General features: G+C 41.7%; 2 protein-coding genes across 7 annotated transcripts in view; one reads left to right on the forward strand and one right to left on the reverse strand.

Moving 5' to 3' along the window:
- The window catches only part of PPEF1 (protein phosphatase with EF-hand domain 1), a 28,832-nt gene extending 23,890 nt beyond the window's left edge, over positions 1-4,942 (forward strand). For 2 of the 3 annotated variants that reach the window (XM_042866561.1, XM_042866560.1), the window contains exons 14-18: positions 528-670; positions 1,513-1,619; positions 2,573-2,739; positions 3,567-3,651; positions 4,052-4,942. In XM_042866561.1, coding sequence (XP_042722495.1) covers positions 528-670; positions 1,513-1,619; positions 2,573-2,739; positions 3,567-3,651; positions 4,052-4,242 — 693 coding nt within the window. In that variant the 3' untranslated portion in view covers positions 4,243-4,942. The remainder of the gene's footprint in view (positions 1-527; positions 671-1,512; positions 1,620-2,572; positions 2,740-3,566; positions 3,652-4,051) is intronic. The other variant, XM_042866562.1, reaches the window with a different exon arrangement.
- A 2,123-nt stretch (positions 4,943-7,065) lies between these two features.
- The window catches only part of PHKA2 (phosphorylase kinase regulatory subunit alpha 2), a 38,269-nt gene continuing 18,436 nt past the window's right edge, over positions 7,066-26,898 (reverse strand). For 2 of the 4 annotated variants that reach the window (XM_042866557.1, XM_042866555.1), the window contains exons 16-32: positions 26,516-26,660; positions 26,007-26,085; positions 24,291-24,454; positions 23,513-23,686; positions 22,309-22,397; positions 21,175-21,308; positions 19,611-19,767; positions 18,155-18,234; positions 17,843-17,921; positions 17,588-17,717; positions 15,878-15,979; positions 15,167-15,285; positions 13,380-13,427; positions 11,288-11,455; positions 9,863-9,916; positions 8,345-8,545; positions 7,066-7,745 (exon numbers count right to left, since the gene is read on the reverse strand). In XM_042866557.1, coding sequence (XP_042722491.1) covers positions 7,572-7,745; positions 8,345-8,545; positions 9,863-9,916; positions 11,288-11,455; positions 13,380-13,427; positions 15,167-15,285; positions 15,878-15,979; positions 17,588-17,717; positions 17,843-17,921; positions 18,155-18,234; positions 19,611-19,767; positions 21,175-21,308; positions 22,309-22,397; positions 23,513-23,686; positions 24,291-24,454; positions 26,007-26,085; positions 26,516-26,660 — 2,097 coding nt within the window. In that variant the 3' untranslated portion in view covers positions 7,066-7,571. The remainder of the gene's footprint in view (positions 7,746-8,344; positions 8,546-9,862; positions 9,917-11,287; positions 11,456-13,379; positions 13,428-15,166; positions 15,286-15,877; positions 15,980-17,587; positions 17,718-17,842; positions 17,922-18,154; positions 18,235-19,610; positions 19,768-21,174; positions 21,309-22,308; positions 22,398-23,512; positions 23,687-24,290; positions 24,455-26,006; positions 26,086-26,515; positions 26,661-26,898) is intronic. The other 2 variants (XM_042866559.1, XM_042866556.1) reach the window with 1 other exon arrangement.

Consider the following 26,898-nt stretch of genomic DNA (forward strand, 5'->3'; position numbering starts at 1 on the left):
CTTCTTCAAAATGGGTTTGGGGGAATTGTGCACTAAATTAATAGATGTTAGAACAGATTATGGAATTCTGACAAACACAGAAGTCTTCTGGAACTTTAGGGAGTGGGGACTGGCTCATTACTCATCAACATCAACAAAATCCACGGGGACAATTATGTGTATATATACAGCACAGAGATGCTCCTAGGCTCTAGAAGCTTTTTAACTTAATTTCTCTTCTGGCCTTGCTTGCTAACATGCTCTATTGAGAGGCCATGAAAAAATCCTGAAAACGAACTGTGTCTCAGATGTATCCACTACAGCATGCTATCATGCTGCCCTCTGAGCTGTGGCAGGCCAAAAGCACTGGTGTGGAGTTCTGACTGGAAAAGTACAAGCAGTTTGGTGAATGGCACCAGTATTGATTTCTGGCTTTACACACCAACACTTCATTTTGTAACCTGCAAGTTTTTCTAAGATCATTTTAAGCAATCAGTCTCAAGAAATATTATTCTAGCCGATCTAAATTCTCTTTTTGCTACGAGCAGGTTATCACTATATTTTCTGCTTCTAACTATTATGAAGAGGGGAGCAACCGGGGAGCATACATCCGAATGAATCCTGACCTGGTTCCCCACTTTATACAGTACCAAGTCTGCACGAGCACTGACAAGCGGAAAAACTGGGAGAGGTAAAGATGCACTGTGTGTATGGTGAGCATGACCACCACTGATCTGTAGCTTCATTGTAATTGGATAGAGTCACAGAATGTCCCGAGTTGAAAGGGACCACAAGGATCATGGAGTCCAACCCCTGGCTCCACACAGCACCACCCAAAACCAAACCCAATGTCTGAGAGCACTGTCCAGACGCTCCTTGAACTGCAGCACTGGGGCCGTGCCCACAGCCCTGTGCATCCCGTTCCACACCCAGCGCCCTGTGGTGCAGCCCCTTTCCCTGAGCCCCACCCTGATGCAGCCCTGTGCTATTCCTTCAGCACGTTTGCAGTAATGTTCACATCACAGTTCACATCAACCTCACAATTTATCTTCTGTTTGTTTTCCTTTTTAAAAATCAAGGCTTAAAAATGCATTTTAAGTACCTCCAGGTTTTGTGAGAAATTTCCAAAGGCAATTAGAAGTGTTAAATGCTAAGAATGGACTATTATCAGGGACCCTGAAGAGCCTGCACCTGTCCGTCAGGTCTGCTTTAAGGCTACAGCGTTAATCCAGAGAAATCCTGCTATGAGTGGAGTCCAGAAAGTTCATCATTGCAGCTTTGCTATGCCTAGCACTGTGGCCAGATTTACTGGAGCAAAGCAGCTTAGAATTACCTGCATAAACTTGATTATCTCTTAAGTTCAGATTATTCTTCTAGGGCTTTGTTTTATTTTTCATGCATGTTGTCTTTTAGGATCACCCTAACAACACTGCCTGTTGAAGAACAGAATTTGATAATGAATGTTGAAATGCGTAAGTTGCTGGAGGATTAATATCCTTTAATGATCTGCTTTTGATTTCTTTTTTGTTCCAGGGTGAAAACAATTGAACAGTCTGCTTTACAAACCTTACAAGAGAGGATTTTTGTTCACAAGCAAAAGCTCATGGACACCTTTGCAAAGTATGACCGCAACAGCACAGGTAACACCATCTGTCTGTCAGCTCACCGCCACGGGGAAAACAGCTTCTGAATGTTCATGGTGGCAGAAGGGTCCTGCCTGCTTTTTTGTAAGGCTGGAGGAAGGCAGAGCCTAGTCGGTCGTGTGTTCTCTCTGACCAGTGCAGGATGTCTGTTAGTGGACACTTAGCCCTAGAGAACAACCTGGGGAGCTTTAAGTTGGAGGAACAATAGAACTGAAACATGTGAGCAAATAAAGAATCAGTGTTTGCCACCAGGCAAAGTTTGAGTTGGTGAAGTTTGAGTTGAGTATGGCTCCAGAAGCTCACTGAGGCATCTTCAGGTATCAGCCAGGGAACTGGGGCCTCTGAGAGAACTAGTCTTCTAAGCCTGGGAGTTATTTCAGTGAAGCTAAGCAGCTAGTCCACTAGAAGGGAATGCTCACCCATCAGCTGAAGAAAGCTCAGTGATAAATTGATACATGAACCTTTTATATAGGAAGAGGTCATGGCTGACTTGTAACAAAAATACAACATCTAGCAAAAAATACTTTTCCTCTTGACGGCTTCTCATCTGACTAGTTTGTCATCTGTGCCCCTAGGGTGGTGGTACTGTTTCTCTGGCTGCTGAACAACTGAAGAAGATATTTCTGGCTTGTTGGCTTTTCAGTCACATATGTCTGTCTTTATTGCTGCAACTCGACTCACAGCTGAAGTACTCTTCATAGCATAATTTGTTTTTCTCTAAAGGCATTAAAGCATGCTGATAGTCATAATAGAATCACAGAATTGTTGCAGTGGGAAGGGACCTCTGGAAATGCCTCATCTGACCTCACTGTTTTTATTACCTTGCTTAGGAAAAAAACATTTATGTTTTGTGAGTGTTGTAAAACAATGTCAGAAGGCATGCTGGGGTTGCTGGGTCTCATCTGTACTGTGTCACGCACTGCTTGTAACCATGAGCTGACCCCTCCCAGCAGGCAGGATTTCTGTCAGTGACTGGGCAGCAGTGATGGAGTCAGTCTTACAACTCAAACTGCCCTGGAGGACACTGAAGTCTCGGTTAGTGAAGACAGATCCAGATGGAAACGTTGACTACATGTCATGTTTTTACTATATGGACACAGCTCGTCCTATGCATCAGGTAAGAAGGAAAACACATCCTTCCAAATCTTGGAGAAACAGCTTTCATTGCAGCTTGATGCACAAGGCAGTGGTTTGGCCACTCCAGTAGAGATCTGCATCTGAACTAGTTACCTAGCTTCCTTTTATAGTTACTGGAGAGAAATAAGCATTTCTAAAGGCACAAATCATCATTCCCTGCTAAGGTAGAGTCTTAAAATAGGCCGGATGAATCACATGCTAGAACTGCTTTGTACATCCCATTGACTCTCAAGGGCATTTTGATAAGGTAGCTGAGGAGCTATGCGACAAATCCTACTGTGAGCACTCTTTTGAGATGAGCTTTTTCAGATGCGCTCAGAGCTGCTTCTGGCACCTGTAAGATGAAGTCACAGTTGGAGGTGAGCTTTTAGGTGTCTCATGATAGATGAGGTCTCTTCTACAGAGTCCAGTTGCTACTGCATGAATGCACAGTGCTTTGGTACTTAGCTCTCAACACCATTTTTTCTATGCAGCAGGACCCATTCCTATATGTCTAATGAAAGTTTCATGAGTAAGTGATATACAGCATTTTCCCCAGATTATCATTTTTTCCACAAATAATTACTGAAAGCAGGAGGCTTGAAGGGCTCCTTCACCTGTGCCCACCCCACCATATGTGACAGGTTTTAGCTGATTTGGGGCAAGACACAAAGCACCATCCTTTTGAACTTTTGCATAAGCATTTTTTCCCCAACATTTGGCATGTTAAACTAGTAAAATAGATTTGGATAATAGTACATGTTCTGGCAGTTAAGCTAACCTAAACCCAAGGTCTAAATGGTTTCCTGTACGTGATTTCAAAACCAGGTTCAGCCAACTTTGGTGGAAACGCTGTGCAAATACAGAAGAGATCTGCAGGTGATCTTCAACATCATGGATGAAGATCAGTCAGGTAAGGCTCAGTAACTCACAGTCGTGACCCTTGGAAACCTGTACTGGTTATTTTTCCCCACTGTGTTTCCTCCTTTTAAGGCTTCTATATAGAGAGGAACCAGAGGTGATGTCATTTTCCTGAATTAGTGAAGGCTAATTTAAGCAGTCATGCTGTACCCATATAAGGGATGGTGTCTAACTCAAGAAGAAGTCTTCACACAGTTTCCAGTACTGTTGTCACTTTGATGGCTTTCTCCCTTCTGCACTCGAACTGTAGTTAAGTTGTGAAATAACAAAAAAATCCCACAGAAGCCCTGCTAAGCAGGTGACTTCCTGGAAGTGGAGGAGTGTGCATGTGAGTGTGGATGGAGGAAGGGGAAAAGTACTGGAAAAAGCATACTGTCTTCTGTTTCCTGTAGGTCTAATTTCACCTGATGAGTTCCGCAAAACCTGGAAAATCTTCAGTTCTTACCTTGGTATTTATTCACATGATGAAGCCATTGACAAGTTAGCCCAGAGCATAGACTACAACAAAGATGGCTACATTGACTTCAATGAATTTTTAGAGGCCTTTCATGTGGTTCGCAAACTAGAGAACAAGGTAGCCTAGGGAAAGGGCAGAACTTCTTGGGGGGCTCACAGGAGCTCACCTTCCTGCTGTAGTCCCAACAGCCTAGAAAAACAATTTCCAGACTGACAAACAATAAATGGTAAGCTCTGCGGTCACTGTGTAAACCTGTGTTGAATCCCTTCGGGATGATGCATACCTTCTAGTGAGGAAAGCAGAAGGGATGACCACTACCACATCAGTGTCTTATCCTCACCCTTGGTGTCATTTCCTCCACCACCCTAATCTGTGAATGCTACCAAGGTAGCAGCTACAGTGCCATGGCAAGAGATGCTCTGGTAAATTTCTCCCAGCAGCCCTTAGAGCTAAGAAATAGCATCGATGATCACAGAGAACATACCAGTCTCTCCTTGGGGATGTGTAACAGGAAAAACAGGCTTTCTGTGGACTCCAGGTGAGGAAAACAGGGAAGAACCTTCTTATTAAAATAAGCAGTTCTGCATATTTAATCTTGTTCTTTGCACGATGTAATTAAAGCATTCCACATTACTAGTTTTCCTCTTTGAGGTTTACGGACCCAACTTAAAAGGAAAGGTGTCTATACCTGCCGCAGATTTGTACTTAGCAATGGTTACTTTTGCTGCAGTTGTTAGGTTTGGGGGTTAATAAGTGATCCTAACTTGTCACCTTAATCAGGGCTTAAGCCAAAGCATGTTCACATACAGTAGATCACAAAAATAAAGCTTGAGCTTTCACATAATGTGTAAGTTTGTGGTCTGTTTCTTGTCTGTATTTTGACAACCTACGTGGAACAGAGCACAACAGTTTGAAGAGTGGAGGATTCAGATGAAGGATGCTCACCTTGAGAGAGGAGGGAAGGTCGCAATGCAGTACTTAGCATACACTGCTTTTAGGGCTGCAGAGCTGCAGCACAAGAGGAACTGAGTCATCCAACCAAAAGCAACACCCAGCAGCTGCTGCAGGTAGCCTGGGGCACCCTCACCCCCACCAGAAGGAGAGAGTAGAGGAGAGGAGATAACTGCAAAGCACGCCATGCCAGGAAGAAAAGCCACCAAAGTGCAAAACGGGGAGCCACGCACGGCCCAGTTACGTGTGCTTAAATCCAAACAGATCCAGATAAGGCTCTTTCATCACTCTCATCCCAAATTTTTTTATGTCTCACCGTGTTCTGCAGGGGCTAATAAATAACACGCTGCAGTGACATTCCTCTGCACAAGCCACAGTCCAGCCCTGCAGGTCCTGGCAGCTGTCACACAGCCAAGCACAAAGTACTTGTGGCAGCTGCACATGGCAGGCTGAAAAAGCAGGGCCTGGGGGACCACCTCAGCTGCTGGAAGCCCTTCTTTCTGAGACAGGACATGTCAACCTACCTTCACCTTCCTTCTGTAAACAAGACCTGGAATTTGGCCATGTCATCCTCCTCTCAGTCCCCGGGGAAGCCCAACAGCCAAACCCATCATTGCCAATTAGTGTTAGAGCTGTGACAGCTTTCACCCGGGGAGCATAGCCTCGCCTCCAGCAGCACTCCTTTTGTTTTGTAACAGCTTAGTAGCACACAGGTGCATCCTCTGCCAGGTGTGGGAGTGTTTGGTGCAAAAGCTTGTTTGCTTAATTGGGTCTGCACTAAATGGGACTCCAACTGACACCACCCTGCCACCATAGCTCAGCAGCAGGACCTGACCTGCAAGTTAAATGAGATCTCCCTCTACTCATGCTGTGTTTCAGCATCCCACTGTTTACCAGCAGCTATCCGAATTCTTCAAAGCACCTTCTAAGTCCTCTGCCAGTGCCTGGCTTCCATGTGATAACTAATCATGACTACCAAACATAAATCATAACACAGATCATAGCAGAAATTTTAAATCAAAGACACTCACTGTTACTCCCATTTAAAAAAAAAAAAAAAAAAAGGGGGGGGAGAGAGTTTAATGTTTTGTAGGTTCCAAACACTTGTTTCAGTCTAAACCACCTCTTTATCCTAACCTATCCACATCTAGCATAGACCTTGCTTGACTCTTCAGAGCATCCTCGGAGAAGCTTCAGGGCCAAGTTCTCCTATTACTTCTGCATCACCTCCTCAGGCTTCCCACCCCCACCTGCCTTCTCTCTCCCAAGCAAGAGAACAGATGTGGCAGCAGCACCTCTGGTGTGGCTCTGCCACCTGAAGTTCATCTTCCCCGGCACCACCGTGCCAGTAACTGGCAGGTGAGACAGAGGCTTTGCTGCCCTCTTTTCATCCAACCTCTCTCTGCTGCCACGTTAAGTGACTGTGGAGCCATTTCCCAGCAGGAGTCGCAGCAGCTCAAAGCAGCCACACAGCTGCTTGCAGTAGACCTACTCATGGTGATAACAGGCACGAAACTGGGAGATGGCTGGAGGGAGACTTCCAGAGAGCCCATCCCTAGCCATGAGTGACAAGTGTGCCTTCAAAGAAAAAAACAATAATAATACACAACCAAGGGGGGGGGGGGGCGGGGGAAACAAAGACAGAGAGGAAAAAATCAAAGCTTTCTATAAACTCTCCCTGCACTGGAAGGGCGGCTAATACGCCATTCTCAGCACCGAGGCTATTTGCAAGGGAAACGATCAGGAGAGATAGAAGGGTGCTTAAGTGGCTGAGATCTATCTTTTTCTGTTCAGAGAAAAAGAATACAGCATAAAATTCCCTGTCACCTCGGAGCAGTTGGAGTCTTGAGACTGTGCCTGTGGAGGGAAGGAAGCAGCTTTGTTCAGATTAAAGCAAAAGGCATCTCCCTGAGAGCTGCTATCATCTCCAATTAGTGGCTATTGTAAGACATTTGTCTCTACCAGCGCTAGCCCTGCACTAACGAGGTGCAAACGAGATGAGAATCAGGGTGAACGTGTATTAAAAATACCACCTGGTTGTTTCCAGTTCTCCCAATTCCTTTCATTTACATTCCTCCTGAATGTTTCACACTGCACATTAGTGATTCACAGCAATGTAGATTTACAGATTGGCAGGAGAAAAACTAATGAGTTCCATTATTTCCCTTATTTGGGAAATTCTGTGCCTGAGATTCAGCTCCCTCGTTTTATTATGCCTTTTGATCTCCACAGAGTAAATCTGTTTCCCCCTTGGCAGAACTAATTCTTGCTAATTTAATACGAATTACATTTATGCAGTTTAGGCAGAATAAGCCTCGTTATTTGCTCTTTCTCACACCCTCCCTTAAAATGAGGCCACATTCCACCCACCTGTCCCCCTCAGGCAGGTGTGCAGGTAACATAACACTGTGACTGGTGTATCTGCTGACACGCAGCAAACAGGCAGCTCATGGCAGCAAAACAGGGAGAAGCTTCCTAGCCTCTTTTCCCTAGTGAGACATTGCTTACTGCATCACACAGCCTGTGCTAGGCAGGAAATCCTGCAAATAAATAATTATGGCTTTTGTCAGGTACGTCATGGTCCCGTAGGCCCCACTTGGAGCACTGTCATAAAAGAAGTGACAAATTCCTGTGGCCACATCCTTCTCCAAGATACCACCCGTAGCTCCGTATGATTTCTGAAAAGATACAGAGAAAAGATATAGGGAAAGTTAGGCAGTTATGCTTATTTATCAGAATTAAAAGACCCCATGATGATTTTGCATTTGTGCTGAATACAGAAAGCAATCCTCCCTTCCCTCATTGAAGCCTTCATTACAATATACACACACAGAATCACAGAATGGTTTGAGATGGAAGGGGCTTTTAAAGACTATCTGGTCCAACTGCCCTGCAATGAAAAGGGACACTTACAGCTCAATCAGGGTGCTCACAGCCTCATCCAGCCTGACCTTGAATATCTCTACAGACACGCCACTGACCATCTCTCTGGGCAACCTGTACCAGTGCCTCAGCATCCTTGCCTATTTATTTGGATAAACTCACGTATATAAGGAACATCTAGCTTCACAAATTTTGTCTTGTTTTCTTTTTGATTACTCAAATAATGATAATTTGAACACTTTGTGCTTAGCTTTCTCAATGTTCTTCTATAATTAGGTGGAGCTGCATGCAGCTGACTGGGGCATGAATTTGGTCAAATTCATCAGACACACAAAAATGAACAGGGGACAAATTTCAGATGTGAAGGATTTCCTCCTTTGCACTCTGGACTCACCAGTTCCTGCAGGAAGAGGTCGTTGGCCATGTGCACTATTTGGTCTACATGGATGATCCCCCCAATGCTGTTCACCTCGATGTCAGACAGGAATGTGAGGACGAGAATGGCTTCCACTAGGAGCTGCCGGTACTCAGGCTGGGGGACGTGGTTCAGCACAGACTCCACATGTACAGCAAACTTGATTTCACATGGGGTCATCTGGCAAGTCAGAGAAAGAAAGAAAAACTGACAAACCCAAAAGAGCAGTTCCCCCACACCCCCCCCAAGCTCTGAACCATAAGCTCCTCTCCTCACGTGGGGGCACTGATTGAAGTAAACAAAACATTTGTACAGCTTCAGCAGTTACAGAAACTTTCTGTCATTGGGCCCTGATCCTGCAAGCAGCTGAGCAGCTTCCAGAAACTGCTCCAGCCCTGTGACCCATCACACATACATATTTTATTTGTATATGGGACTGCTGATGCTTAGTTAGCAAATTATCATAGAATCCTTAGAGCTGGAAGGGACTGTTATAGGCCATCTAGTCCAACTTTTCTGCAGTGAACAATGCCCCACCACAGCTAGATCAGGTTGCCCAGGACCTGATCCAGACTTGCCTTGAAAGGCTCCAGAGATGTGTCTCCACCACATCTCTGGGCAACCAGTTCCAGCGCCTCGTCACCTTCACTATAAAAGTCTTTTTCCTTATATCTAACTTAAATTTACTCTCTTCAAGCTTGAAACCATTTCTCCTTGTCCTATCACCACTGACCCTGCTGAAGAGTCTGTCCTCTTCTTTCCTATAGCTCCCCTTTAGATACTGAAAGGCCACTATCAGGTCAACTCGCCATCGAAGTCATCTCTTTGCTCTTAATGTGACAGCCTCATGCATTCTGCTTTCCAAGCACTACTCTGGTATCTCACATTAACAGCAAAACTGAACTCACTATAGAGATCGGATGTGCTTTAACACCAGCACACAGCTCTATTGCTTGCAGAACAGCCTAACTCTCACTGTACAGCTGTATGGATGTTGTGTGAAATGCTGTTGCCTTAGAAGGTCTGTGCTTATTTAGTCTGATTCCTTTAAACAGCAAAATTAGATACTGTCTAAGTCTGACATACCAAAAACATAAGCCTATTTATTTATACAATAGCAATAAATAAAGCCTTCCATTCTGTAAAGTAAGGTTTAAATTTGGCAGAAAATTCCAGCCCTTCTCTTCAGCTGTTACCACCACCCTCAGAAACAAAGGAAGCAAACTGCTGTCAGTGAAGGCGCACAGGCAGCAGACACAGCAAAGGGGCAAACCCTCCCAAATCCACTGCCAGGCATGGGTGGAGGAAAAATTCTTTTTACAGCCTCCGGTGAAGCCAGGGAGATGCTGGAGGAAAGATCACCACCTTAGCCTCTTCTCACAGTGATCGTCCTTACAAGGACCCTGCAGCATCAATCCTGCTCTGCATCTTACATTGCCAATTCAAACATCAAACATTCAGCCATATGACAGAAACACCCTTGGCATTTTACTGTACCTCTCTGGTGGTTGAAGAAGGAAGGACATACCCATCAATGGACAGACCATGGCACTGAAACAAAAGCAGTTTGACAGTGAACAGAAATTATAGTTCTTGCAAGTAAATCTGAATGATCCAAGCCAATGTACTAAATCCATTGATCCATGTAATAAATTTCAGTACAACAACAAAACCTGTTAAAACTACTACCTCACCTTGGCTCGAGAGTTTATTACGTAGCCTGGCAACTGTCAGAAATAACCTTACACAACACTTGCACAGTGCTCTATATTCCCTTCTAGCTACTGAATGGGAGGAAATTCCTTGGGAGAGCCACCAGAGCAAGGAGTAGACAGAAGACAAGAACAAAAAACCTTCTATGGGGCACATAATGCAAAAGCATGACAAGAAACCATGGAACTGAGAACCTTTATTTCTCATTTTTCACTGAAACAACATTTAGTTAAGTGCTTGAGATGCAGGATACCGCAATTCAAGGACTTCAATATGTTGTGGTTGCTGGAAATGGGCCACCAGCAGTCACGGAGATGGTGTCAGCAACACTGAGTGTGACACACAAGAAAAGGATATGACCTAAGGGGTGGCAGGCTAAAGAATGGCACATCTGGGTACCTCAGGCACAAAAAAATCACTAAGAAGAGGACAATACTTTGTGTACACAAGTGATGTTCACTGCATTGAAAGATCTCATCTAAATCTAGTGGTCACATATGATTCGTCTTGGCTGACATCAACACTAACAGCTTCAGTACAACTGATTTTACGATAACCAAAGCAGGTGCTCAGTATCTCCGCAATGGTGTAGGCTTGAATAGTTCAGTTTTGCAGGCTGCCAAATATTGACACTCAGCAAAGCAGAAGAACAGGTGCATTGCCTTGAAATAAACAGAAATTCTTAATCCCCCTTTTCTCCCTCCTGGAGATCTGCTTCAACACATTTCCATACCTCAGATCTTCAAGGTGCTACCACGGATTACTTTTCATATAACAAGAAGCAAGTAACACTAGAAGAGTTACACAGCTCAGAAAAGCCAGGAAGTTTTCATCATTTTGGAAGAGTCAGTGAAGCTTCCAAGCCAATACCTTGCAGCCTTTTCCAGCAGGAGCATGGGAATTGCACTGCATTACAGTGCCCCTCAGCGGCAGTGAGCACAGCCTGCATTAGGCCAGAAGAGATGCTAAGTAGTGGTAAAACACAACTGATCAGCAAAAAACTGTGCACCGGTGTTTTCAGAGAAAAAAAAAAACACTTTCAAGCAAATATGTGAAGTTGCATTAATGAAGCCCTTATATCTCCTACAGATACGTTGCTACCAATAATTCTAGCTTCCACTAGTCTTACAGTTGAAGACAAATTTTAGCCAGCAACACCATCTTCCCATAAGCTGCTTTGTTTTCTTACTGCTATAATTGTCAACCTACCTTCTGAAGAATCTTCCATACTTTCTCATAAAAGCCAACAGGAACTCTGTTAATGGCACCATCAAGCCTTCTTCTGCGCAGCCACTGCCCTTTGCGGTCACCCCAACTAATGTCTCCGCTGGAACTGGTGGGAGAAGTACTGGAAGGAGATGGTGGAGTACTGCTCCTCTGTAAGAAACATTAAAGCCTCAGTTAGTTGCTTTCTACCCCGATGGGTGCTACTACTTGTGAAGATGTCGTACTGCTACAGTGCTAGCTCAGGGCCAGGAGAAAAACCATAGGCCACGGCATCATACAAGGTGATGGAGCAGACTCATTCCACTCTTCCCCTTTCATGACAAACTTCACTTCTCCCATGCTTCAATCATTTCTCAACAAAATGAGTCAGCAGTGCCACAAGGCATAACTGCTCGGTTCAACTCAAAGCATGGCCGTTTTAACAAGTATGAGCTGGCTGACATGGCAGCTTTACTGCTGCATTCAGTGGTGGGATTTACTGATAGGTCTGATTCAGACTTCAGGCTCAAAAGAATAAGTGGGTAAGAGTAAAAGAGTCAGTGGGTCTGTAGTGAGGTCCTCCGTAGAAACCAATCCATTAACATATGCTGATTAAAGACCAAGTTTATGTGGTCATACAGTTACCACACCCAACTCTCTGTAAACATCAACCTTGTTCTCCTTTGTTGTCATGATTCATGGTTGGACAAGACAATCTTAGTGGCCTCTTCCAATCTTAATGATTCTATGATTGGTTTTCTATTTTAACTCTACCAGACTTAAAGACTAAGCTAGGCAGCAAATCATCTTCAAAGATGTGGCAATGCCACCACATCCTCACTGTTACTGTCACACCAGAATATGTGCAGGCTGCCCATCTTCACTCTCCCAGGCCCTCTGCTATTCTGTTGCCTCCCTTGTACTTCTTTGCACATCCATTACTTTCAGCCCAGGAAGGACTTCACTGATGGTCCCTTCTGAAATCCCATCCTCTCTGAGTACAGAACTGCCCGAGCAGGGTACTGGGGAAAGTGGGAAATAAGACCAAAAAGTGCATGTTTGCAAGGAGTATGCTCAGTGACTCCACAGAGCCAAGCTCCACAGAAAGATCAGTAAGTGAAAACAAAGTCCGTTTTTCACTTCTGCTGGTGTCAGTGAGATGTAGGTGGTGTTCCCTTGATGCCCCCTATTCCTTACTATCACTCCCTGACTGAGATAATCAGGATCTCCTCCATTTCATTTTGCAGCACCAGAGGACACAGGAGGGTCAGTGGCAAAGCAGAAATCCATCCACAAACAGTAATTAATTTGACTACTCAGGCAGAGATCTCATTCAAAAACTTCTGTGCACTTTTATCAAATGCAGCTGAATCCTCTCTTTCTGCACTGCTATGTTGGAAGAGAGAGGCTGCAGCAATGTGCTCAGGGGTGCTCTGTAATTGTATTTAGAGCACCTGAGGGCTGTGCCACTGAGGAGAGTGCAGAGGTGCACTCATCACAATCACCAGTTCAGAGTGCACACATAGCTGCAAACCTTCCGTCTCCTGGTGACAGATTTGGAGTCTCAGAATTTAAATCGCTAAGGCTTCTACTGGTAAAATATTTAAACAATTATATTCCTTCTTAACAGCAAAAGCTTAAGTGCTACAATTTTCTGCCTTGAAAGAAAATAACTGCCTGAGGAGATGCCTGAGCCTATAAAATCCCTGCCTCTGAAACTGCCAGCACTCTGAAACTGTGCTGGTCATCATCAGCCAGAGATTGCCAGCATAAATGCTATGTTACTTTTAAATACTGATGACACCTGCAATACATAATCAGGTAGCTAAATCTGTGACAGTGCTTTATCCGCCTCAGCTGTTTACTATTAGGAAGAGCTAAGTGGATCTAAATGTGAGACTGAGCTATTAAAAGATTACTAATGAGAACAGGCTCCCAGTGAAGATGAACTAAACAAAGAGGGTTTGAAAGAAGCTGTCACAGAGCAGAAGCAGCAGGAGGAGTTTAGAGCTAAGGTCCTTGCACAAGTGTATGCAGACATATACAGACACACGTAGGGTGAAGAGCAGGAACAGAACTGCAGATATCATTTTACCCTGGAAGCGAACATGCTGCTGGACATGGAGTGGCCCTCATGAAAGAACTACAAAACAAAAACAGACACGAACAGATCAGACAGACTGTCACGACACAAACAAGGTTATGTAACCCATCTGCACAAAGGCAAGGAGCACGGAATAAACTCAGGTACTCAAAAGAAAGCCATGACAGCCTCAGATACAGGCAAAGGCTGAGTTTACATATTCCAGAAGCATCTGCAGCAAACGGGAGAGCTGTAGATGTTCAACACAAGAGCTCTGTCTCGTGATAGTGCTCAAAATGTTTTTCCTGACACAAAGTTGGTTGTCCCTCCAACCACAATGACATTAAGATGGTATTTCACAAATACATTGAGATGTGGTGTGAAGCAGTAAGTATGGACCGGTGAGGGGAAATAAAAGCAAAACAGCCAACTCTTCTGCTGTTTTTTTTTCTGCAAAAAAAACCAAACCACATCTATCTAATGCAAAAGCAATGCAAGGAGCTACCTTTCCAGCCTTGACAAACTTCACAGGGTTTCAACTCAGGTGCACACCTATATTTAAGATTTGATGCTGCTGCATAGCACCCAGTCCATGTTCATTCTGGGAAAGGCACTGAGGATGAACATCCCCAGTAGGCTGCTGGACTAACAGCCATGCCCAAACGGAGCTACCAAGGTCACCCAGAGTCTGCAGTTAGCACCCTGCAGCAGCTTCTGCAGACAGACACTGCTGCACCACAGGAGGGGACAAGGCAGGCTTGGCCGCAGTAACACTAAGGCACCAGAGTGGCTCAAACACAGTGACCTGATCTCACAAGGTACAAAACACAAATTTCACTTTGCCTTCCCTGATTAATTGTATCACAAAAAAGAATTATGAACTCATCTTTACATCAGCATAAAACGCTCTGTGTCAAGAATTATACAGAAATGCTCCTCCTCTCCAAAAGCTCATTCAGCATTTTTGTTTCATATAAAGCAGAACACCCCATACTTCCCTAGAAACTTACACAAATGGCCTGAGTAAATGCTTTTGCTTGCTAAGCTCTTAGCAGAAAGTGTGTTTTTGAAATATGTCTTCAATATAATACACTTAATTCCCATCAATGTCTTTCACTTCACCTCCTTCCTATTTATCCAGAGCAAAAGAAAATTACTAGTAGAAACACATGTACACAAAAAAATGAAAACCAGCTGCAATAAAACCATCAGTCACACTCATCCAGAACACTTTGTGTCTTCTATCATTTCTCTCATTAAGCTCAGTTGCTGTGTAACTAAGAATACTGAAGTTGGATTACTGCTAGAATATGAAGTATGTTTCTCCTGTCCATAAAAAACAAAACCGGAAAAGAAAAGGCAAAACCACCGAGATTTCTCTTCCAAATGTACCTTTCTAGAAGGCAGATAGACCACATTAAAAACTTGTGCAGAGTACAGGAATGAAAACCACCTATGTGAAAATCTATGTGAAATGTGCAGCTGATTTCTCTATAGCTAAAGACGATAAAAAATTGTTTTAAAGTTGGTGCCATGAATGCAGTAGACTTTGCTATTTGCTAAGTTGCAATATTCAGTACATGAAACAAGAACAAAGAAGAGGCTTCATTTTTGGAAGCATCATCTCCCTCCTGCCTTCTATTAGCTTTAAACCAAAGGCTGACTGGCAATTTCTGTGATTTATGAAGAATGTATTTATTTGGCATTGGAACAACTTCCTGAAAGGAACACAAAACTCTGATAAAACGCCATTCCAGAGCAGCTACATTTTCTGATAAGCACTGACAGAAAACTCTCACCTGCTTCATCTCACTCTTCAATTTAGTAATACCACTTCTTTCTGTTTTCGTTGCTCCAGAAGGCCCCATTTCATGAATAGAAATTGCAGGGCTGGATGAAGAAGAATCCATAGGTCGCACTAAAAGAAGCAAATGGACATTTTAGAAATTATACTGGTAGGAAAAGAGACAAAATTGTGTCTAGAAGTTACAGATAAAAGCATATCCTTTCATAAGTGTTCAATGCTTTTTTTGACAGTGTGCTTTCAAATTACATCAATAATTCAAGCCTGATTACGTCAATTCAGAGATAGAGAGCCACAGCTGGATGTTAGGATTTGACCTTCAAAGACAAGGAACAATCATAGCTTCAAAAGACACTGGAGTTGCACTAAATGTGTGAGGATTTAAGGCACAGCTGTGTCATCTGGAAATACTGGGGACCACAGATACACTCCTGGGAGGCAGAATGGACACATCCTTTTCACAATCTTCCTTCTGGTCACGTTAAATTTTTTCATTTTAAAAGTCTGCCTTGATACAACATTACTCCTGTGTAGGACAGTTACCATCATATGTGCTTTTTTTATCCCGCAGCAGATATATGCAATAGATCTGTTTCGTTCATTACCTGTACTCCTATTTTACATGCATAGATGGTAGGTTCCTACTTACTACACAATCTATATATTTACAGTTCCCATTTAACAGATACCCAAATGGATAACTTACAGCTTCTTTCCACACCAAACTCTTTTCCACTGAGAATATGGTGTAGGAGATTTTTCATATCAAAAGGGCTTAGATTCATCAAACTCTCTGAAGCTTCTTCACCTGGTTTAAATAACAAAAACAAGCAAATAAAAAAATCCACAAAAACAAAACAAAGCCACACACACAAAAACAAAAATCAAACGCAACTATAGGATGCTTTATGGATGGCTTTCCTAACTAAATTGCTGACTGAATGAAATTCCATCACTCACTTTTGCAGATAATGCTTCCCTAGAAAAAAAATTAATATGTAGAGTCATTTCAAAGAAAACACATTTCAAGACTAAGCAACACTGAATGGAGATGATGGCGGTTACGTTACTGAGCAGCCTATCACAGCTGTGTGAAATCTCACCAAAGGTTATGAAGAAGCAGGTGCTCCTTCACAGAGCAGATCAACTGAAAAGGCACTGCAGCCACCTCCCACAAGAAGATCTTACTCAGATCTAAATTACAGAGCCAGAGTTATTCCATAAAGAAATGCATGCAAATGGCAGGCTTGTGGTGTTTTCTCTAATTAAAGGATGATGCTTCGAAGTGTGAGAAAAAGCTCATACATACACATGGGCACAGGAGTGCACAGAGAAATTTCCCATAGGAGAACATGGAAAAAGCAGCAGTGAAGCTGAGAGTGGCTTACAAAGAAATAACAGAAGGGACTACGGGAAAAAGAGGCTTTGAACTGTGAATGTAGCAGCTTCTGGTACTCAGCTTCAGCTCTGGGGGAAACAGGGCTGTCTGAATGCTCCTCGTGGAGAAACAGAATTATCCCAGAAAATTACTTGGCTCCATTCACCAACTTCTCCTAATGGACAAACACCTCCCCAGAGGTAGGCACTGAGTTTGATCGAAGACATCAATGGTGCCCAAGCAAGGCCTTTCTAAAATAAACTTCCATTGATCCCCCTTGGGGTGTGCTAATACATTAGGAACAACAATGAGCTGAGCCACAAGGATCATGCTCCTAAGCATCTACATTTGAGACTATACATTCACCACATTAACTTGATCACTTCGTATGACTGTTTCTTCTTGACCTCTGACTAATTTCAGTTCCTTTGAGGTGGAAAATTCGTCAGCGGTTTTTCAGTTATCACCTCAGTCATGATTTCTCCTCTCTACTTAAAGTATTTTCATCCTGTACAACTTGTTAGTTTCTTCATTTTGCTTTTTTGCAGTGCATATGCAGCAGCTGGTGGTCTTATGAGGTACATATTTTTACTGACCTCCTGGTGTTGGTATCACTAGCTGAAATCCAAATAGCAAATATTTTTCAACCACGTACATTCCAAGCAAGAAGAACTACAGGACAGAACTTATGCTGAATAAAACTCACAAGAATGCTGAATAATCAAGGTTCAAATATTCTGAAGATTAACCTAGTGTCCTAATTCTCATTGAAGTTAGTCCCTAAATACATACACTTGCAATTTCAGTATTGGCACCTCAAGCACTGAAAGTCAGGGTGTTTAAGTATTTAACATCTACTTCAGACTGACGGAGTGCAGGGAGGCAGGAATCTTTCATTAAGCCAAACAGAAATTATTTTCAATTTTTAACTGTGTATGTAAATTCTTTACAACAGAATTTAACACAAATGAAAAATTAGTAACTGAGGTGAAGCAAAAATAAAGCCAGAAGTATCTCCCACAATAGAACTATTCTTACCTGAGCATTTCAGACTCCGAGCCAGCTCAGTGGCCATCACCTGAATTATCAGACCAATGCGGAGCCTGAGCATCTCCATGAAAAGACTAGGCTGCGATCGGACATACATTGCCAGGTACATAATTATTTCCTGTAAGGACAAATTCAGAAGAGCTCCCATTCAGCATGGCTCATCCCAGCTTTCCCAGTCTCAGAAGAACACTGGCATTACACTGGGCACAGCTTAAAGAACCATTTTTTTCCCATGCTCTGTACCTGTGTCAGGACAGCAATACTGATGTCTTGGCCACTGGCTTCATAAATAAGATCTGTGAGCTCCTCAGGTGGCAGAGGGCTGTAAGAGGGCAAACTACAGTTAGCAATAAGTCCAGCACTTGTTGTCAACCTCTTGAACATGCACTAGAACCACGTCACCCAGAAACATCTTTGCACCGCAGACTTTTATGCCTTGGTGGCTGCAATTCTTTCTAAAGTTGAAAAATAAAACAAGGTGAGAGCAGCAGAACGGCACCAGCAGGAAGCTGAAAGGCAGTCTGCTTCTACAACTGAAACAAAGCTCCAACTTACGTGGTAATGATTTTCTCGCGGGGTTCTGGTGGCAGCCCCACTGTAAGCTGCTTGTGGTGTGACAGGAGGTCTGTGCATGCCTATTGCAATACAACAGAAAGCAAGAGATCTTTTTCTGAGACATGCAAAAGTGACACAGCTTTTAACTCCAGAAAATGAAGCATTTATTTATCAATTTCTAAGTGCATTTCAACTAACTACTAGATATGCAGATCCAGCAGAATGCTGTTAACCAGTTGGCAAATATCCCCCGAGGTTAACAGGACCTCAGGAGTCTGCCCAGGCTGAAAGCCTGCTTCCTCACACTGAAATCAGCACCAGAATTATTATGCTCTCCAGTGGGACTGGCAGATCAATAAAGAATTTTATCATAAGATAAATATTTCATTTTTATGTAAGACAAAAAAATTATTAATGGAAAGTTTGGCAGTATTAGCAAAAAAAAAGAAAATAACCCCGTATACCAGAATTCCTCTAGTACCAGCATTTTAATCTTTTATACTTCCTACAAAAGCGAGTGCTTAATTTACCCGATTCATTATTCTGAATCAAAGACCTCACTGAGTAATAATGTTCTTCATATTTTTCTGATTCTGTTTTCCTTCCTTTAACGTATAACAAAGCTACATATACCTCTACTCTCACCCTCTACAGTTCTTAGTCAATATCTCTGCAATTTAATGTACACAGGTTTTTGTAAGCATGTACTGCCTTGGGGATGGAAAAGGTACTTAACGAGGAATCACGCAGAGTGACTGTTGCAAATTGCTCCCTGCAAATACAACTGTCAGTAAAACAGGCCATTCTAAGTATGATTATCGAAGCTTTGAAAATGGCCAGAAGTTAGAGAAAGAGTCCTTTGGAAATATGCAGGATTAAGTATTTTTAAAAAAACCCTTAAAACAGCAGAGTGAACAGTTTTGTAATGTTCCAAAGGAAATCTGTACCCTTACAATGGATCTTTCTTGTTAATGTTAAGCAGGGCCAGATATCATAATGCCTCTGTACTGCCACTCACACTACAGACTGCCTGCCTAATGGGACAGAAATCACTGCAGCATGTTTTTGCATCATCTCTAGCACTAAGATATACTGGTGCTCCAAGTGTTCATGTTACCACAATAGCAATAAGCAATTACCAGTGACACTACAGCTTTCAATGCACATAATTAAGCTGCTTGGATTAACAGAGACTAAACGAGGCCTTCGCAATCACTTACAGACTGACATTCTCATTGCACTCTAACCTTAGCACACTTTTCAGTATAGATGAGAGAGGTTGTAACAAGATTTTAGATCAGGAAAGCAAACAGTGTTTACTGACAAATGCTGCACTAGGTTTGTTGTGAAGCAAGACCAGAAAAGGGCAAGCACAACCCTCACTGGCACTTGTGCCTCACATTGGTAGTCCTGTTTTCAGGCAGGAATCTGAACCAGCACTATTCCTATCTCATACCTCTGCCAGGACTTCCAGTCTCTTTTTAAGTATACCAGAAATATAACGGATTAAGCCCCACTCTTGATTGAGGCCTGCCTTTCTGTAGAGCTCATTGAGCAGACAATGAACAGTGACTCCACATTGTCCATTCAGCTGCGTATCCCAATCAGGGCCTCTGCAGGAAAACAGAAGATTATTTCCATTAGATCAAACAAGTAAGGGGTCCTTGAGGAAGAGACAGAAAGAGAAAGCAGAAAACACTAAGTTGCTTAGTCTTAACACACAATGAGCAACCAGACTTTGACTGAATTGCTCATTTGTGTGACAGCCATTTGGGTGAAGTGAATGGGACACGGCAGTCCTTCATCAGAGATCAGCTACACGTGGGCAGAAACCTCTTGGTAACAGCAACTCTCATATTATCTCACTTGGCCATAAGCCTGTGACTACAAAGCAACCAGCCAGGGGATTTCCCATTTGGCTTTAAGTTCAGCACAAGGAAGATTGAAAGAATGGAAGAACACTCCATATGTTGCTCCTTAGGAGTGAAATTCAGCACTTTTTCTCAGTACTAATAAAGACGGTACCCATTTTTTCGGATACTACAGGGCCTCTATGAGTATTTCTCCCTGCCTCATTCTTAGCTACTAACTAGACTTCCACACTGCTTCTGTCAATATTGATGAATCAGTGAAGTTTTCCATTCCTTTTCCAGTTTTGAAATTTGCTGTATTATGAACAAAAAGTGCTTCTAGTTGACAGTGGCTCCATGCACCACATGATGATCTTTCAGCTCCAGTTAGAGGGACACATTTCACCAAAGCCCAACAGGGACACCAGTGGTGAAACAGTTCCAGAAAGTAAACTAAGGGTGTTACATACAGTCAAACAAACAAAAAGTAATTCTTCAGGATCTCCTTTTTAAGAGAGTTACTATTTTGCTTAGGAAAATAAAAAGATCAAAGAAAAGGCCCACACAGGAGAAAGACTAAGATAAACATTAACACAATCTCTGCAGCATTAAAGAAGACCATCTGTGATCAATAAATGCACGTCTTTGCAACCTAAACCAACTTTTTACCAGATTCCAACAGTATGAGGAAAAAATGCCAGTTAGCACACTCTAGTAGATAATTCTGTTGATCTGTATTTGAATTTTACTCAAATCCATTTAATGAACAATTTTTTTTTTTTTTTTTACTAACCCCAGCAGCTTGAGTCGTTTCCAGATACACTTTGAAGAACACCAAGTTTTAGTCAACTATGCACTTAAGCATGGAAGGATTAGAGGAAAAAATAAAACTGCATCTGTGCTTTAGTTAGAAAATGAGAAAATTAAGTATCCCCCCACTCCCACTTTGGCAAAATTGTGTGTCAATCAACTTTGAAATTTGCACAGATGTATTCTGAATGCAAATTATTTATGTAGTCAAGCTAACTGAAAATGTTTCTGTTAAAGCACAAAACATTTTAACCTCTCCCCTGAAAACACAGTCCTGAACAGTGACAACCTTTTGCACAACAATAATCAAATAGCTGTAGCCAAACTTAAGGGGCTGAAGCCTATACTCAGATAACTCACTTTAGTATATGCAAGATATATAAGATATCTGCTTGATCATGGAGCGTTGGGCATTCCTTCAGCTGCTCAACAAGCTTCCTGCAATCCAAATCACCATGAGCATCTTTAGCTAAGTTCAAAACCTTTTCATGGTCCTGATAACAAAGAGGGATGAAAATCAATAACAGACCTTGACAAAAGCAGCAGATAAAATTTGTAGCTCACCATTAAAGAACACAGACATGCAACACAACTCTGCGCTTGAAATACAGACATATCATGCAGTTTTTTTTTCAGACTACTGGCAGACATGAAAAGAAGTATGATCCCCAGAAACACAGCACCCAGAATGGACTGTCTCTAGATTTGGTTCAATTGACTAGGAAAGCTGTTTTTGGGACAAAAAAAAAAAATTCTCATAGAAGGAAACAAAATTATTTGCATACTTTTCCTGTCATACACTGCTACTTGCAATGAAATAAAGCAGAAAGATACCACTTTTTTGCTGAAAACATTTAGAGGTGGGGGTTTTTTTTGTTCTTTTAGTCTTGTCTCCAATCTGAATAATTGCAGTGCTTTACTTATGCAGATGTTGCCATCACAAATTTTTCAGTGCTTTGGAACTAGCATGTTAACTAGTCAGGTGATGCAACACTGCAGTGAATTCTTAGATGAGAACAAGTTTTATTTAACAAGCTATTCAGGTATTTGTACTGTCCTGAAATACTGCCTCCACAGACAAAGCCTATACAACAGAACCTTCTAGCAGGTTGGATACAACCTCATGTCACCACCCTCAGCAGCCAGTCACACATGCTAGGACAGAATATCCAGCCCAGCTTTGCCCTTTGTGCTTAGTAGTGGGATTCAGCTGGTGCTGTATGACAGCTGTCCTTTCATATGCTACTCTCCTGGCTAGAAATTAATACAATTGCTGTTTATTAGACAATATATATATCAATGTGATAATATCTATTTAATAAAAAAAACTTCCCAGCAAAAAATAACAACCACCCCCTACCCATTGCTCCAGGCAGACAGCTTTGCTGTCAAGGTAACAAAATGAGAACTAGTATATGGTTTGGCTGGAAACCAGATGGATTCAAAATATTGAGTCCTAAAAACATAAACAGCATAAAAAATCCCACGGTTTACCTTTTTCTCAAGGGAAAGGGGAATATCAACAAGATTCAAGGACTTCCGGTGCGTGTTCAGAACTTTAGTTGGAAGAGACATGGAAACAGCTGGAAATCAAAGCCAATGACAACACTTAAAAGACTTTTGTTGCTATTGTGCAGAAAAGCAAAACCACAAATATGAAGCAACTGTGCTACGAAAAACAACAGAAATACCTCTGAGAGTCAAGTTAACTTAGGCAACACTTCCAAGATGTTGCGTGTGGAACTCAAGAGACAAGCTCACACTTGAAATTTTTCCTTCCTGCAGACCTGGTCCAAGAGGTTTTGAAAGTAGCACATCAAAGTCTGAGGCACAACATGGTGAACTGACACCTCTTATGGCAGTCTGTGCTTCGGATGTTCTACAAATGAATGACCTGATCCTGACAAGTATTTCAAATGTTTTTGCAGTAAACATGCTAAAACATGTTTAACATATGGAGAAAATGGTCTAATTGAAAAAATGCTGTAATTGAAGTGACAAATGTCACTTCATGTGAATGAATGCAGGCTCATGCTCTGCTATCTTCATATGACAAATTTAACAGAGTATCACATGATTCTGCAGCATATGAAAGATAGGAGAAAATATTAAAGTTTGAAGATCTATTAATGTCCAGTGAAGTTGAGAGAAGCCCTCTCTTAACCAGGATACTGGATACTACATATCTACATGAAAAACACTGTAGATGTCGGAATCTACTTACAAATTCAGTCAAAGCATTATTTGGGTGAAAGTCCTCCAATCAGTTTAATGCAGCATTATTAGGAATACTGCCTTCCATTGGTACTCCATTTATTCTTATAGATTTAGAGTATACATGTGCATACTGATGTTTCATGTCATTGAAACACTTAACTTCACCACAACTTCATTGGATTAAGAAAGTATATTATCTTTGTACAAAGACAAATAATAATAATAATAATAATAATGAACTGACTCATGTTCTAAAATTCTATCTGATCAGTTAGTTTCCATAACATTAACTTTGATTCACTGCAGATTATTTATACATACATCATGATATGGGATGCTGTGGGAACTACAGGAACAACTTCAGACTCTCTTCTTAACAGCTACAACACACTTGTGTTACTAACTTTCTCCAAATAATAGAATTTGAAAATAACTGAACTTATCCATCTTAGCACCCATGGCAAATAATAGAGAGAAATACCTGGAATCTCCAAACCCTTTGCCTTGGCCATTATTGACAGTATCTCTTGTGTGGAATGGTTTGCACTGAACACAAGCGGCTGATGAGCAGTCTTTGAAGTTGGAGGCAGATATGACTTCAGCGCTGTACTCTGCAGGATATCATTTATATACTGATCCAGCTCATCCTGGCTTTCTAGTGAGACATACATAAAAGAAAATGAGTATTAAAGGTAAGAAAACCTTTAAAATACCAGTACTTTCTTTTTTCACACATATCACTCTATTCTTGTTTATACAATGAGAACGTAAGAATAAGAAAGAGACTTCTAAGCTGAACAAATTGGAAAGAAAAATGTAAATAATTTTTGATAGTTTTTAAACAGTAAAGTTTAGAAACTGTTTTTCCCTTTGAAAGAGATCAAAAGAATTTTTCTTTTTGGTAGACCAAAGATCAGCTCTTGTGCACGAATTTGTCTGTGACTCCTCACACTCTCTACTCCCTCTAGCATATTCTACACACCTCCCACCTGCTGATTCTCAGACTCAGCTTTACCACAGCAGTTACTGGTCAATGCCACATCGAGGATGTAGGATGAATTCACAAAATCTCCTTCAAACTAAGTCATGCACATACCATCCTTGAGCTGACGTATGAGAGATCTGAATAAATATCAACTGTGCATACATCAGATTTTGTGCTGTAGGTAACCCCAGACTCTATGCTTGGATAGACTCGACGTCTACTCTACAGAATGTGAAAGAGAAAAAAAAAAAAAATAAAGTGAAAAAACTATTACCTTTTTCACAGAAATCTGCTGGATAGCCTCCATATTCACTGTCAGGGCTACAACAGCCTCCATGAGAGTCATCAAATAGTTTTATATCACAGTCTGGATCCAGGAAGCTCAGATGCGTATGAAAAGATGTGGTAAGAAATTCTGACAGCTTGCCTATCTTCACCCTGCAAACGGGAAAGTACGCCAGAGGGAGTATGACATATAAGTATGCCAGAGCCAACATACACCATTTTGATACTACTGGCTATGCTCACCGAGCTTTCAACAGCTCCAAAATCTATGAGATCCAGCAGTCAAATCTACCTTTAGTAACTACGAAGAAGTAAATAACCAGTGTCGAGAAAATAAATGCAAAAAAAAAAAAATAGTTGCAGATCCTGCTGAGTACTGCTCTATCTAGTAACTGCACTTAACTGTGTTATGGTAACGCTCACAACACCCTCTGATTCCTCTCGGCAGGAATGCTCTCCCAACACTCAGCTCCCAGTCTGTAACTATCTGGCATTACTCTGTCTCAACAGTAGGATCATTTTCTTCACGTTAAATTTCAAACTGCTGTTGATCACCCAATGCTCTAATCTATCTAAACCTCTCAAAGAGAGTCTAGATAGATCAGAGCATCGAATAGAGCATTTAGATGCCCCCAGAGAGTCAAAAGAATCTCCCAGATATGTATTATCAGCAAATCTGCTATGGGTACATCCAACTCCTGCATCCATATCTCCAGTAAAAATGTTGTCAGGACTGTCCATACACTAGAGCCCTGAGGAACACTATTAGAGGCTGGCCACCATCCAGATGCAGCCTTATTCACTACAGCCCTTTGAGCCCTGCCACTCAGCCAGTGTATCACCCAGCACGATGTGAACCTGTTCATCTTATAGTTAAAGGATACTGAGAGGAACAGTATTAGATGTTGTGCTAAAATCCATTAAAAAAATACCCACTGTCTTCCCTTCATCCACTAGAATGGATAGCACTTCATCTTACCATAGAAGGATATCAAATTAGCGAGACAGGACTTTCCTCCTCAATCAGTGATAGCGGGTCTGATGGCTGTTGCTATCCTTTAACTGCTTTTCATTGGCACCTAGGCTAATCTTCTCCATAATTTTTCCAGGTACTGAAGTTAAATTAACAGGTCTATAATTTCCACGGTCTTCTGTCTTCTTACAAATGTACACAATCTTGGTCAGTTTCCAGTCACCAGGGACCTCCCCAGATTCCCATGAACTTTGATAGAGAATTGATATCTACTAATTCCCTCAGTACTGAGACATGAGTCCCACCAGGCCCTATAGACTTGTAAACATTCAACTCATACAATTAGTTCCTTAAACTTTGATGTCAACAAATGGAAAGTCTCTGCTCCCCAAATGATGGTCCTCCAACTTGCAGGGCAGGACAACTTAAGGCCTTCAATTAATATTGAAAATTGAGGCAAAAAAAAAAAAAAAAAAAAAAAAAAGACATTAACTGCCTTTGCATTTTCACCATCTATTAATGGCAGTCAAAGGTGTTAACTCTCCCCATCTTCCCATTGCACCTAAGGTCTGGCTATCATCTGATTGCCACATAACAATTTAAGCTGAAACTGCTCTCTCTGTAGAGCTCCAGCACAAGATCTATCACTATCACAAGTTAAAATATAGTTGTGACTTGTATACGATTTAATTATAAAAAAATCACAGAACCATTTAAGGGTTACCGCATTACCTTGCACCACCGAAATAACCATCCTCTAATTTTCGTATGGTGGCAAGAACTGCTGGATGGATGTCAGTACCATCGTCAACTGAAAAAGAACAATGGAAGAGTTTGAATCTTACCAACACATTCTTAAATAACCTCTTCAAACATCAAATTTAAAACAGACCCTGCAAATGTTATCAATACTAGTTTATTCAAAAAAAACCTTGGAACAAAATCAAATCAACTCCAAGCCCTTCCGCTCATGACAAGTTCCAAAAGGACTACTACCAAATTTATTTGGACAGAATCAGTATGCAGATGATGAGAAGATGCAGGGATATTAAGGAGGAATAAGACAAAATGAAGGATTCCCTGTCATCAAAGTTCAGTAGACTTGAAAAAGTTAAATTGCACTTTTGATGTTAAAACTCAGATGTTAAAACAGTCACACCATCTGTCTCCTCTCAAACCTACCCACATCCTACTCCTCCACAACAATTTACTGCACTTGAAATAGAGAAAATCAACTTTACCAAGCATCGTGTGGGTGATGGGAAACGTCAGAGTTGGTCTCCCTGTCATCCTCCAACAAGAAGTGAGGTAAGCCAGTTCTATCTTGAGCATCTCCACAATCATCTGATTGTCTAGAGCCAGATAGAAGTGATGCTGGTCAGTAAACTAGAGAATAGAGAAATACAGCATATAAGTGGTTGTCAGTACTCTCTATAATTTTTTCCATGTCCTCTGTTAAGTCATTCACAAAAGCCACATGAACTATTCTAGACACAGATTATGTGAGTTAACCTAACCAGGCATGTCACTAGGAAAAAAAGAGATTCATGTGTCTGCAGAGAGTGTATTTTCTTACATTTATAGGCTTACAGTGAAAAAAAATCAAGCTGTACAAACAGAAAGT

Source organism: Lagopus leucura, unplaced genomic scaffold (assembly GCF_019238085.1).
Source record: "Lagopus leucura isolate 7727_CA_CO unplaced genomic scaffold, USGS_WTPT01 Super-Scaffold_100001, whole genome shotgun sequence".
NCBI lineage: Eukaryota > Metazoa > Chordata > Aves > Galliformes > Phasianidae > Lagopus > Lagopus leucura.